Source organism: Dipodomys spectabilis, unplaced genomic scaffold (assembly GCF_019054845.1).
Source record: "Dipodomys spectabilis isolate Male_0828 unplaced genomic scaffold, ASM1905484v1 ptg000163l, whole genome shotgun sequence".
Lineage (NCBI taxonomy): Eukaryota > Metazoa > Chordata > Mammalia > Rodentia > Heteromyidae > Dipodomys > Dipodomys spectabilis.
The window spans coordinates 7531737-7544267 of NW_024870840.1; the positions used below are offsets into that span (position 1 = coordinate 7531737).

The 12531-nt window shown below is 45.4% G+C and overlaps 1 protein-coding gene across 3 annotated transcripts in view; it reads right to left on the minus strand.

Annotated features, from left to right (window-relative positions):
- Tmcc3 (transmembrane and coiled-coil domain family 3) overlaps window positions 1-12531 on the minus strand; it is a 248766-nt gene that overhangs the window by 67275 nt on the left and 168960 nt on the right. For 2 of the 3 annotated variants that reach the window (XM_042693092.1, XM_042693093.1), the window contains exon 2: window positions 11966-12059. Coding sequence is in view for 1 of the 3 variants with exons in the window: in XM_042693091.1 (XP_042549025.1) it covers window positions 11168-11245 (78 nt within the window). In the remaining 2 variants the exon portion in view is untranslated. Of the gene's footprint in view, window positions 1-11167; window positions 11407-11965; window positions 12060-12531 lie in introns of those variants that run through there. The other variant, XM_042693091.1, reaches the window with a different exon arrangement.

Below are 12531 nucleotides of genomic sequence, written 5' to 3' on the forward strand. Positions count from 1 at the left end.
CCTAACTCAAAATTTAGCTAGAATAGTGACAATGATACTTTCAAAATTAGTTTAAGTTTTAAGGAGTGAGCTCATTTGGAAATATTAAGAAAATAATAGTGCAAGTGATACTGAGCTGAGTGTAGGAGGTGTGGGAATGACTGAAGTCTGGGAAACTGTAGTCCACAGTGACTCAACACCAGAACAAGCAACGCTATACCTGTAACAGGTTTCCCAACACCACTTCCTGTGGTTGCTCACACAGCTGGCAAGCGGAAGAGGTGACCTCAGGTTTGACTCAAGTCCATATTCTTCATCCTTCATTTTGCTCTTCAAAACCATAGAGCTGCTGAGAGAGTGATGCTGGAGCAGAGGCAGCAGAGGTAGCTGCTCTCCACGGAAAAAGCAATCTAGGAATCAGGTGGGGGAGGTAGCAATGAAGAAGCATATGGTTTGGAGACTGGTTATGGATGAAATGGGGATTAGGACATCAAGATGATGTTGAACATACAGACTTTGAGGGACTTGTAGAATAGCTAGAGGAAAGACCTGGTATTGTGTGGTTAAATTCACACTTCACTCCCAGTTGGGTGTCAACTCAGTATATATGGCAGAAGTCTAATGGAATATCTCCCCTAGATCACAGCACTGGGACGAGCATCTCTCAACAGGTCACTGGATACTACTCTGCCTCTCTTCTCCTTAGCCATGAAGCAGATGATACTTTAATTTTATCCAAGGACCAGATAAAGCTTTTGGGTTAAGGGATTGTTTGAACCGCTTTGAAGTCTGAAACTTTTTTTTGTCAATCCTGGGGCTTGAACTCGAGGCCTGGGCACTGTCCCTGAGCAAATTCTTTTGCTCAAGGCTAGCCAGTCTACCTACCACTTGAGCCACATAACCACTTTTGGCTTTTTCTGTATATGTGGTTCTGAGGAATTGGTAGAGTGCTTGCCTAGCATGCATGACGCCCTGGGTTCGATTCCTCAGTACCACATACATAGAAAAAGCCAAAAGTGGTTCTGTGGCTCAAGTGGTAGACTGCTAGCCTTGAGCAAAAGAATTTGCTCAGAGACAGTGCCCAGGCCTTGAGTTCAAGTCCCAGGACTGTCAAAAAAAAAAAAGTTTCAGATTTCAGAGCGGTTCAAGGTTTTGTATTACAGATGTTATATAACTTTTATGTGACCAAGCCACATTCTCAGCCCCTGAAATCTCAAAACTTTCTGAATGCCAACATGATGTCATCAGTGGAAAATGAACATTAGGAGATTGGTTGGTTAAATCCCCAAAACAAGCACACAAAATATATTGTAGGTGGTAACAGGCTATCTAGATAATATGGGAAACATAAATGAATTTTAAGTTTAGATTTGAGTTCCATCTCTCAAATATATTGTTATGCATATGCAAATATTCCAAAATCACCTCTAAAATATCCAGAATCAGAGATACTCTAGTTCTAAGCATGCTGGGTAAGAGATATTCAATCTGTATATTGAAAACATAAAGTGCTGAAAGATTCTGTCAATGGAGACTCAAAGGAACTGACACTTCAAAAGTACCAGCAGACGGGTGGATTCTAAGTGACATACACACATGGGACCTGCTCTACGGCTTTCTCTGTGCACTTCCCTACTTCTTCCCCTCAACTGATGGGGGTCAGGACAAGGAGATTCACAGATTAAAAAAGAGATAGAGAGATCCTAATAAAGCCTCAAATAAGATAATTTTCTTAAACATGGTAACAATTTAAAGCAGCTGTACAACTTTTTTATATTGTCCCCCTCTGCAGTCCAAACTCACAAGGATGATGACCTAATGCTAAATCAAATATATTTTCACCTAGAAAATTCATCTGTTCATCTGTTCTCTACTGAAAATCATTTTAAGTTCTCATTTTATCTATTTTAATTGAGATGATTCTCCCATAAAATTTAGCTAACCTGGCTGGGCGCCAGTGGCTCACACCTGTAATCCTAGCTACTCAGGAGACTGAGATCTAAGGATCACGGTTCAAAGCTATCCTGGGCAGGAAAGTCCATGAGACTCCTATCTCATAAACCACTAAAAAACCAGGAGTGGTGCTGCGGCCCAAGTGGTAGAGTGCTTGCCTTGAGCTGAAGAGCTGAGGAATAGCACCCAAGCCCAGAGTTCAAGCCCCACAAATGACCAAAAAAAACCCCAAATTTAGCTAACTTGGTAGATTCTGTGTTCAACCTCTAGTATGCTCAGGCTCATGTGTTCTCACATATATATATATATATATATATATATATATATATATATATATCTGTATACATATACTTATATGCATGTACTCTAAAATACATGTATTTCCTGAGTATATGTACATTTGCTTTAAAACAAATTTTTTAAGGAATTCTCTTTTAAGACAGCAGGTAGGACAATGGTTGGTCCCAACCAGTCTATCAGTCTATATTAGTTACATTCTTTAACTGGTTATAGACTGCTGACATACTTTTCTTCTTCTGTGAATCGTCTGGAGTTAATGTCTAAATTTCCTTCCAACTCAATTAAACTAGGTGTAGCTCAGTGGTAGAGTGTGTGGCATGTAGAAGGCCTTGGGTCCAATTTCCATCCAATTTCCAGCATTAAAATAAAAAAAGAATGAATGAAGCCGGGCACCAGTGGCTCACACCTGTAATCCTAGCTACTGAGGAGGCTGAGATCTGAGGATCACGGTTCAAAGGCAGTCCGGGCAGAAAAGCACGTGAAATTCTTATCTCCAATAAAGCACCAGAAACTGGAAGTGGCACTGTGGCTCAAGTGGTAGAGCGTTTGCCTTGAGCTGAAGAGCGCAGGGACAGTGCCTAAGCCTAGAGTTCAAGCTGCACAACCGACAAAAAAAAAAAAGAATGAATGAATGAACTAGGCATTTATAGTGTATGTCTGTAATCCTAACAACTTTAGATGTCAGTTCAAGGTTTGGCCAGAAAGAAGAGTTCAAGAAATCTTTCTTCAATCCATAGATGGGTGTGAAGGCATATGCCTGTCATCCTAGTTTCACAGGAGGCTGTGATTGAGAGGATCACAGTTCCAGTCCAGAAACAATCATAAGACTCTGTGTCAGTTGAAGAAACTGGTAATGGTGGCATGCTCTTATCATTCCAGTTACAAGAAGAGTAAAAAATAGACAGGAGCATGTCTGGGCAGAAGACATTGCAAAAAGGAGTGGAGGCATGACTCAATGGCAAGGCACTTGCCTAGCAAAATTGAGACCTTGAGTTCAAAGCCCAGTACTATCAAGAAAGGAGAGGAGAAAAGAAGAGAGAAGAGGAAGAGAGGCAAAGAGAGGAGAGGAGAGGACAGGAGAGAGGCAGGAAGGAAGGAAGGAAGGAAGGAAGAAGGGAGGGAGGGAGGGGAAGGAAGGGAAGGAGGGAAGGAGGGAGGGAGGGAAAAAAGAAATCAAATAAATAATTCTCTTCTAAATAAATAAATTTTCTTCTAATTTCAACAAGGGAGTTTAACTTTCTAATTGTCTGCGATGTGAGAAGCATGTGCCATAAATTGGCCAAGCAAGATACACCCTAGGGAGTGCCAGTATGGCTGCTGGTGGTTCACTTTTTCCTAGTTGCTTTAAAACCCCCCTTTGTAGTGTTTTTAGCTGGACTGGGATCCTCAAATGCCTTTAGGTCTAGCAGATACAAGTTTACAATCAGTCATATAGTCTTGGTTCCTATAGGAACCTACACCAAACTGGGAGGCGATCCTTGAAAAGATCTGGTCTCAGGAGAAAACTCAGCATGGAAAATCATCCTTAAAACTGGGTGCTGGAGGCTCATGCCTATAATCCTAGCTATTCAGGAGGCTTAGACTTGGGGATTATGGTTCAAAGCCAGCCTAGGGAGGAGAGTCTGTGAGACTTATCTCCAATTAACCACCAGAAAACCATAAGTGGTACTGTGGCTCAAAGTGGTAGCATGCTAGTCTTGAGCAAAAGAGGTTAGAGACAGCACCAGGGCCCTGAGTTCAAGCCCTACAACAGAAAAACAAAACAAGGGCTGGGAAGGTGGCTCAGTGGTAGAGCATTTGCCTTGCATGCCTGAGGCCCTGGGTTTGATTCCTCAGCACCACATAAGCAAAAAGAAAAAAGCCGGAAGTGGCGCTGTGGCTCAAGTGGTAGAGCACTAGCCTTAAGCTGAAGAGCTGAGGGACAGTGCCCAGGCCCAGAGTTCAGGCCCCACAACCGGACACACCCCCCCAAAAAAAGAAAAACAAAACAAAACAAACCCCATACTTCAGTCTCCACTCTCAGGCAGCTCCTGTAGTGACAGAGCTTCACTGTTGTTATGCATTGTAAACCTATTCATCTCCTACCTTAGCATAAGCTGAGCATTTACCAGGTGGTGTCACTGAACAGTACCTGTGCATACAACATTACTTAACAGTTCTTCAAAGGCAACATCACATGTCTTGAAAGGGCAAAGAGGCAAGTTACCTAAAAAGTAATTTGGGCTGGATGTCAGTGGCTAACGCTTGTAATCCTAGCTTCTCAGGAGGCCGAGATCTGAGAATCATGGTGGTTCAAAGCCAGCCTGGGCAGAAAAGTCCCTAAGACTCTTATCTCCAATAAACCACCAGAAAACCCGAAGTGGTGCTGTGGCTCAAGTGGCAGACTGCTAGCCTTGAGCTGAAGAGCTCAGGGTCAGAGCTCAGGGACAGAGCTTAGGCCTAGAGTTCAAGCCCGATGACCAGTAACAAAAAGGTAGGTAATGGGTAAAATGTCAAGACAGAGACACCCCCTAACTCCAGATTAGCACTCTGAAACACTCCAGTATACTTCCCCAAAGTGTGGTATACTGCAGACAGACACAACAAAAAGCAGTGGATTGCTGTTATGAGGGAATTCCCAGAAGATCATCAGCTGACCAAATATGTGGCCTAAGAGAACAGAGGGTGAGAAGGAGACTCAGGTTTGTAGCCAAGTTTCAAATGTGATGCACCCAAGGTAGTATCCATCATGCTCTTCAGTAGCTCACCCTCTCAAGATCAAATATCAGGCTAAAAGATGGTTTTCTAATTATCTTAAATCACAACCATAGCAGCCTTTATAACTGACTTCTCCCAAACTACTCACACAATTCGTATAGCCAAGGTAATATAAAGTGCATGCACTACATTCTATATCATTCATCAGAAGTTTACTGGGAATGCATGACTATGTGCAAAATGACTAGCCAAGTGTATGTCCTAAGAACTTGGAGTATGCAGCTGACAACTGGGCAGGTGCCTGTAGAAGCAGTGTGTGCCTATCCCCAAGCTCCCAACTAGTTTACTAAGGCTGAGCTGCCCAGGTTGCTGCCCAGGACTCACCATAAAGGCAGAATAGGGAGTAGTTAAGCAAGTCTGAGTGAGAGATCATTAGATAAAGTTTTGCTTTACCATCATTTCCTATCAACCATAGACCTTGGAAAAATAATGAACCTGCCTGGGCCTCATGCTCTTCCTTTGTGAAATGGAGGTATGAGCAGGCCACTGTGAAAAGTAAGGACTTGGTGCTTACGATCCCCTGTTTACTAAGCAATTGGTACATACCTGCTACTATGGTTACTGCACTCTTCCACGGAAGTTGTTCTGCCTGCTTACAAAAATGATCAACAAGTGCACTGCTTTCTTTAAGCCCCACTGCTCCCAAGTCGATGCAGTGGCTAGATTATGTACGAATCATATGTCCTGATGTTCCTTTTCTAAGGAATGAAAAGTCCTCACTCTGATTCACAGTACAGTGATTCATGGTTCTCTTCCTTTTCTCTCACCACCCCCTCTACTGAAAACACAAAACACAATTAAGAAACAGCAGGGCAAAACCCTTCAGATTCTCTTTAAATCAAGAGGTGGGCAATTTTCATTTGAGACTTGCTTGGTATCTAACCCTAGCAGCAGCTGGGGAAATCTAGGCAGAGGGTCTGCAGCAAAACACATCCCGAGATGCAACTTGGTAGCAGCTGTGTTGGTGCTGTACAGTGGATGTGACAGGCATGTGCGCTGGTGGTGGCTGGCAATTCATTCTCCTTGAAAGGAAGAAGCAGAGAGCCTGCAGCAAAGCATAGCTCAAAATCCACACACCCCATCAATCTACACATCCTGAATGGAAGAAAAAGCTGGCATGAGACACCATTATTCACAGTCTCTTTAATGGACTCTAGAACAAAACAAATGACTCCTTACAACAGTGCTCACAAACCACTCAAGTGTGCCACTTCACCGGGTCAGTGTCACCCACCACGCAAATCTGTTTCTACTCGCCCAATTTCCTGTCTGGAGAGTAAGTATGCAATCATCAACTTACTGCCTCACTGCCCAACAAGTTCCACAATGAGAGCAGGGCAGGGCAGTGAAGTGCATCCTTTTCTCCCTGCCTGCCTGAAGTCATTACTCATGGAACACTGTGGACCTGTTGCCAATCCACAGAGCACTTCAAGATGGGTTACAGGTAGCGTTCATGCTCCACATATATCAAAAACTCCTGTCTCTGAGCACAGGAGATGCTCAATAAGGATTTGTTGAACCAGTGAATTCTCTTGCCCTCAAAGTGCCAGCACTACAGTATATACGCTGCGTGGTAAGCTGTGTGATGAGGAACATGTAATGGGAAAAGGAACAAAATGCTAGAAAGGCTACGTTTTTCACAAAGATTCTTTCTGCCTTCAAGATAATAGACTCCTCTTCTATAGTAAAATTCAATATGTAAACCAGGTTTACCATCTGCTGAGTTCTTACTGACCATCAGGTATCAAGTAAAAAACTTTATACACACTAGTGCACTTGTTCCTTGAACACCCCTCCTGTGTAGAACACACAGTAATGTATGCAAATGTACAATTATACAGAGTACACGGCAACATGACAACAAATCTGAGCTATAGCACGACCTGTCCTTTAGCATAAGCCTCATGAAAGGAGGCTTATAAGGCCAATACTTTGACCCTTGCCAAAGTACACATTGGTGAAGGTCCTAAATGGATGACCAAGGTGGGAGGTGATTGGAGGATGCAAAGGAAGTAATTAATTGCAGAGAAGCATCAAAGGAAGACCAAGTGGTGGTGTGATGGCTTGAAGAGGTAAGGGAGAGAAAAATGGGAGGGAAAAAAAATGACCTGCTTTACATACAGATAGAAATAGACAACACTTGAGTCCACATAATCTTTCATGTTTGTTTTAAACTCTTTCTTAAAACTCTTCATCACTTTCTAAAGAATAGACTAAACATCACCTCCTGGAAGTTCAGAAAGGTTATTTTGGACTCTCTCCTGGTAGTCACCTAGTTGGAAAATACACAGAGCCAGAATACCATCCAGGTCAGTCTGACATTGGAGCCCCAGTTTTATAGAACATACTTGTTTATAGAAACAATTGCGTGTCTACATTAAATCAGGTGCTTTAAATGGGAACATTTAAAATGAGAGTCAACTAGCAAACACTTAAGTCACACATAACTGACTGACAAAGCCTAGGTATTGTATTGAAAGCAGACTTTAACTATGATAGGCTTTAACTATGTAGGGCATGAAAAAAAAAAGACTCTAAGACTCTAATTGTGTGGCTCTTTCTTTTAAAGTACAGGGATACTACGCGTGTCAAGTTAATAAACATCAGTTGAGTCTTACAAGATGAAGTTTAAAAATGTGAATGATCCTGACTCGGAGCTTAGAGACAACCACAGAATTCCTTAGGTCTGTTACATTTTTGCTTGAGGTGGAGGATTGGGGGTAATCTAGGTTAGTCCACCTGGCTGCAAAATAGACTTTTGAAATGTTAATATAGTGCACTGCCTCATTATTATTCCAGTCTCAACGGCCTAAACAAGCTGGGTAAGAGAGATGTGCATTTTGTTAGCACAACAAGGCATCAATTTTGAATTTTAAAAAATTAAGAGTCTTTAGCTCCCTTTCTGCATGGGGAGCAGAAAGAGCTTCTCTTTTTAAAAATTAAATATTATTATATAATATTATTAATATATTAAATCCTTGTTAAACTTTTAAAAAGAAAGAAAAAAAAAGACCATTTGGTAACCATGAACATGCACATACACACCCCCTTCCCGGGAGGAACTGAATATGCCTGGAAGGCTAATCACATCTTCCCATGTATCCTACTTGTCTGTAGTTTTTGTTTTTGTTTTGTCGGTCATGGGGCTTGAACTCTGGGCTTGGGCGCTGTCCCTGCACTCTTCAGCTCAAGGTGAGCACTCTACCACTTGAGTTACAGCATCACTTCCAGTTTTCTAGTGGTTTATTGGAGATAAGAGTCTCACGGACTTTCCTGCCAGGGCTGGCTTGGAACCGTGATCCTCAGATTTCAGCCTCCTGAGTAGCTAGTATTACAGGCGTGAGCCACTGGGGCCCAGCATTTGTCTGTAGTATTTTTAGGGGAATTTCTATTCACCAAATTAGACTATGAGGGTTCCTTAAAAAATTACCTACTAGTTTGTTCCCAAGGAGAGGATGACAGCAAAAAAAAAAAAAGAAGTCAGTATCATTTTAGGTTTTCCTTTTACTTCCCATGTTTCTCAGTATAAGAGGAAAATGTCGGGGGCAGGGGGGGGCACGGGAGGAGGATGGGAAGGGATGGGAAGGGGAAACAAAGGAGGAGGCTACAATGCTTGATAAGAAATGTACTCATTATCTTGCCCATGTAATTTAACCCCTCTGTACAGTATTTTCACAATAAAAAAAAGAAGAAAATGTCTTTATGGCTGCATTTAATTGAGTTTCACAACACAGGAGCTAGAATCATCTAATGGGATGAACACTTTCTGCACAGAAAAATTGCTTTTGCTTTTCCTTCATTACAGCAGACTTCTTGCAGCCTTAAGGACAGGCTCAAAATCCCATAAGCCCCCTTGAAAAAAGTTTTATAAGTTTGCCAAGATTTCACTAGTTCTCTTGATCCCTGGCTGTTTCAACAATAAAAATCCTAACAGTCAAGATATCTAAACTGGGATCTCAACAAATTCAACATCAGTGGTAGAACCTGTGGTCAGGGTCTCCTGAAGTTCCAAGCTCTCCTCCTTTTTTTACTAGCTCTTGCCCCACAGGCTCACTTTAAATAATGGGTACAGCCAGGTGTTAGTGGTTCATGCCTGTAATTCTAGCTACTCAGGGAGCTGAGGATAGTGGTTTGAAGCATGAAAGTCCTTGAGACTCTGATATACAATATTAACCAGCAAAACAAAAAACAAACAACAATAACAAAACAGAAGTGAAGCTGTGGCTCAAGTGGTAGAACACCAGCTTTGCACAAAAAAGCCAAGCAAGAGCATGAAGCCCTGAGCTCCAGCTCCAATACTAGCACACATGCACCAAGTATATATGTGCATACATGTACACACACAGAATAATCGATACATATAACGTCTAACTTAGTATTACATGGTCTACCTAGGAATCAGTTTTCTTCCCTGATGACAAAACCATGTAGCAGTTTTAACAGCCTAAACAGAATTTTAACAAAAATAAAGTCCATTCATGTAAGATGGTGAAGACAGGTGTGGAACTGGAGCAATGGCAGATATAGCAAAGATGAATTAAGTCTGCAGTTCAGTCCCCTGCTGCTGTAGTGATTTGCATCTCAGTAGTGAGGCACAGAGGTCTGCTTCGGAGGTAAGGAACAATGAGTTTTGCAAAGTTCCCTTCCAGTTTAGTCAACAGCTTAAATGAGCTCACAGTGAGCCAAGCACCCCCTCGGAGCTCACTAGCCTTGTTTACATGAAGATCACCATGGCTGTAACAAGAGAACCAGGCCTGCACATCTGTCTTCTTGAAATCTCTTCTGTCAACTGCAACATTAACTTTATAGACTCTTTCCCAATTACAAGTGGCATTAGAAAAAGACCTCTCTTGCAGTTAGCTATGTGAATAAAGTTTTCTAACTATAGGATGGCGTTAATGTTTATGTTTAATGTTCCCTTTCATAACATTGTTATGAAACTTTTAAAGGGAATAAAGGTGCATTAAATGGCCAATGGGGAGGAGTGGGTTGCTGGGAATATTATCCCACCAAACATATTTGTACAAACTTAACTCATTCTCTTAAATTAACAGGTATTCAAGGGAAAATGGACAAACATACCAGGGCTCATTACTTCTGGAGCAAGTAATTCCTACTTTCAATGATGACTGAACACGCAGATCCTGCATAAGCGGCTTTCTCTATCTGGGTGGCCTCTGGATTTTGGAGGGGGCAGGCCAGAAACAGCCCACTTTGCCCCGTGAACTCTGTACATGGAAACCGATACCGAAATACCCAGTTGTTAGACAACTGAGGAGTTGGTGGCTCCAAGAACAACTTCAGGTATCTCCTACCAGAACCCATAGATGCCAGGGAGGAGGAGGTACTGTGTTAAATGGCACATCTCCCGGAGGAGAGGGGAGGGAGTCTGGAGTGGAGCCTCGCCGCGATTAGATGAAAAGTATCTCAGGGGGGCAAGGCTTCTCCGGGGGGTGGGGAAGTAGCAGAGAGGGGAGCGTAGGGCTGCAGCCTCCGGGCTTCAGACCCGAGCCCTCATTGGGGTTCATCTCCGCCGAGCTTGCTCAGAAGAGCTAATTTCGCCCACAGCCAAAATCAGCAACAGCAAATTAGACTGCCAACAATGGCGAGGGCGCCAGCTCCGTACGGCTGCAAACTCCGGAGCGGCAGCGCGAACACGGACTTTCCTCTCCGGGCAGCGCTCCGGGAGAGGGGGCTCGGCCTCCGCCGGGCCACGGGCCCCAGGGTGTGTGTGGGGGAGGCGGGCGGCACAGCCCGGGCAACCCGGGGAGGGTGTCGGTGCCCGGGAGCCAGAGCCCGAGCGCCCCAGGCCGCGCGCGGCGGGGTCCTCCCAGCGTCCCGGCCCCCCACGGGGGGCGCCCCCGGGCAGGGAGGGCGGCGGAGCGCCTGCCGTCGGGGAGCCCCGGGGTGTGCAGCCCAGGCAGGGCCCGGAGGCACTGGCTGGTCGGGCTCGGCTCTGCTGCCCACCCCGGCGGCGGTGTCCGGGGCTCGGGGATGCAGGCTGGGCTCCGACGCCCCGCTCCTCAGCCCATGCGGGCGGGTCAGCGTGGGACACGCACGCGTGGACCCCCGCAGCCGGAGACGCAGGCTGCTCAGGAGGGGAGGGGGTGAGAGTTAGTAGAGGCCCGGTCCTCTCCCGCCCGGCGCCCCCTCCGCCCCCCAGCCCCGCGCCGCTCACCCGGCGCTTGCAGCGGTGTTGCCGGCCGGGGTCCGAGTAAGTCCGGTCCACGGTGAGCGCCGTGTCGCTGCCCGGCATGTCGGCGCTCGGGTTGGGAACTTCGCGGTCTCCCGGGGCTGCCGCGCGGGGAGCCGGGCTCCCCGCAGTGCTCGGGCTCACCCCGGGAGCCGCAGCCGAGGGGGCTGAGGGGGCTGAGGGGGCGGCGCGGGCGGCTGCAGCTGTTGCCGACACCCGCGCGGCCGCCCTGCGCCGCCGCCAATGCCGCCTCCCGGGGTTAGGGGTGGGGCTAGGGTGGGGAGGAGGAGGCGGGCCGAGAGCTGAGGCCCCGCCCCTACCAGGCTGCCCCATGGCCCCGCCCCGGCCCCGCCCCGGCCCCGCCCCCTGGGCCCCGCTGGGCGCTCGATCCAGCCTGGGCAATTTCTCCGGTTGCCTCCCACTGCTCCTCCCACTTTGGTGGAGACTTGGTCCCGCCCCATCCTCCCCCCACGAGGCCCCCTCTCTCCACAGATGAGCGACGGTTACACGGGTTTATTGGCTTCTTTGGACGCTTATGGTACAAGATGGTTTTGAGAGCAAGAAGTTGACTCTTGTCTGAAGTGCTTCCAAAATTTTAGGCTCTCTCCCCATTCAATAGGCGCTTACTGACTGGGCAGCAACCATGAAACCAGACCGTGGACCAGGGCCCAGAGAAGGGAAAACAGAAAACAGGCTGTTTGTTCCCTCCTTATGATTCCTCTGAGCACACTTCCACTAAGATCCCACTGGGTTGTGTGTTTTAATTTTGCATAGCTGACTCACCGAGTTGTAAGCTACTTGAAAGTCCGGACATGGCTTTTCATTTTCGTATTCTCTATTTCCCAGTGAATGCGCTCAACCCACAGGAGTTTGGAATCTGCAAAAAAAAGGCTTGATTGGTGAGCAATTAGATACCATTTTTCTGAACAGAAGTTCTGAAGACCTGGTCTGTTCTGGCAGGATGTAGCAGTGGGAGCGGGGTTTGGCTGGTTCAAAAACAGTTTTGATCAAAGGAGTGGCATCATTTCCCTTTACACTTACAATATATGCAAATATACTTACAATATAAACTACTTAAGATAGATTAAAGATGTAATGAAAAGCACAATTTAAATTGTCATAAGAAACTGGAAGATCATTTTGACCTTAAGTCATAAAAAGCAGGTCACAGAAAGCATAAACTGTAACCTATAAAGGTTGGATAACACTAAAAATTTTCACCTTCTGTATGACTAGAAATAAAGTGAAAAAGAAAAGTCACAGACTGAACTTCAGCTAAAAAATTAGGATGTGGAATTTCACAAACTGAGAAAAATAAGCAAACCACAGAAAATTACCTGCAGTATGAC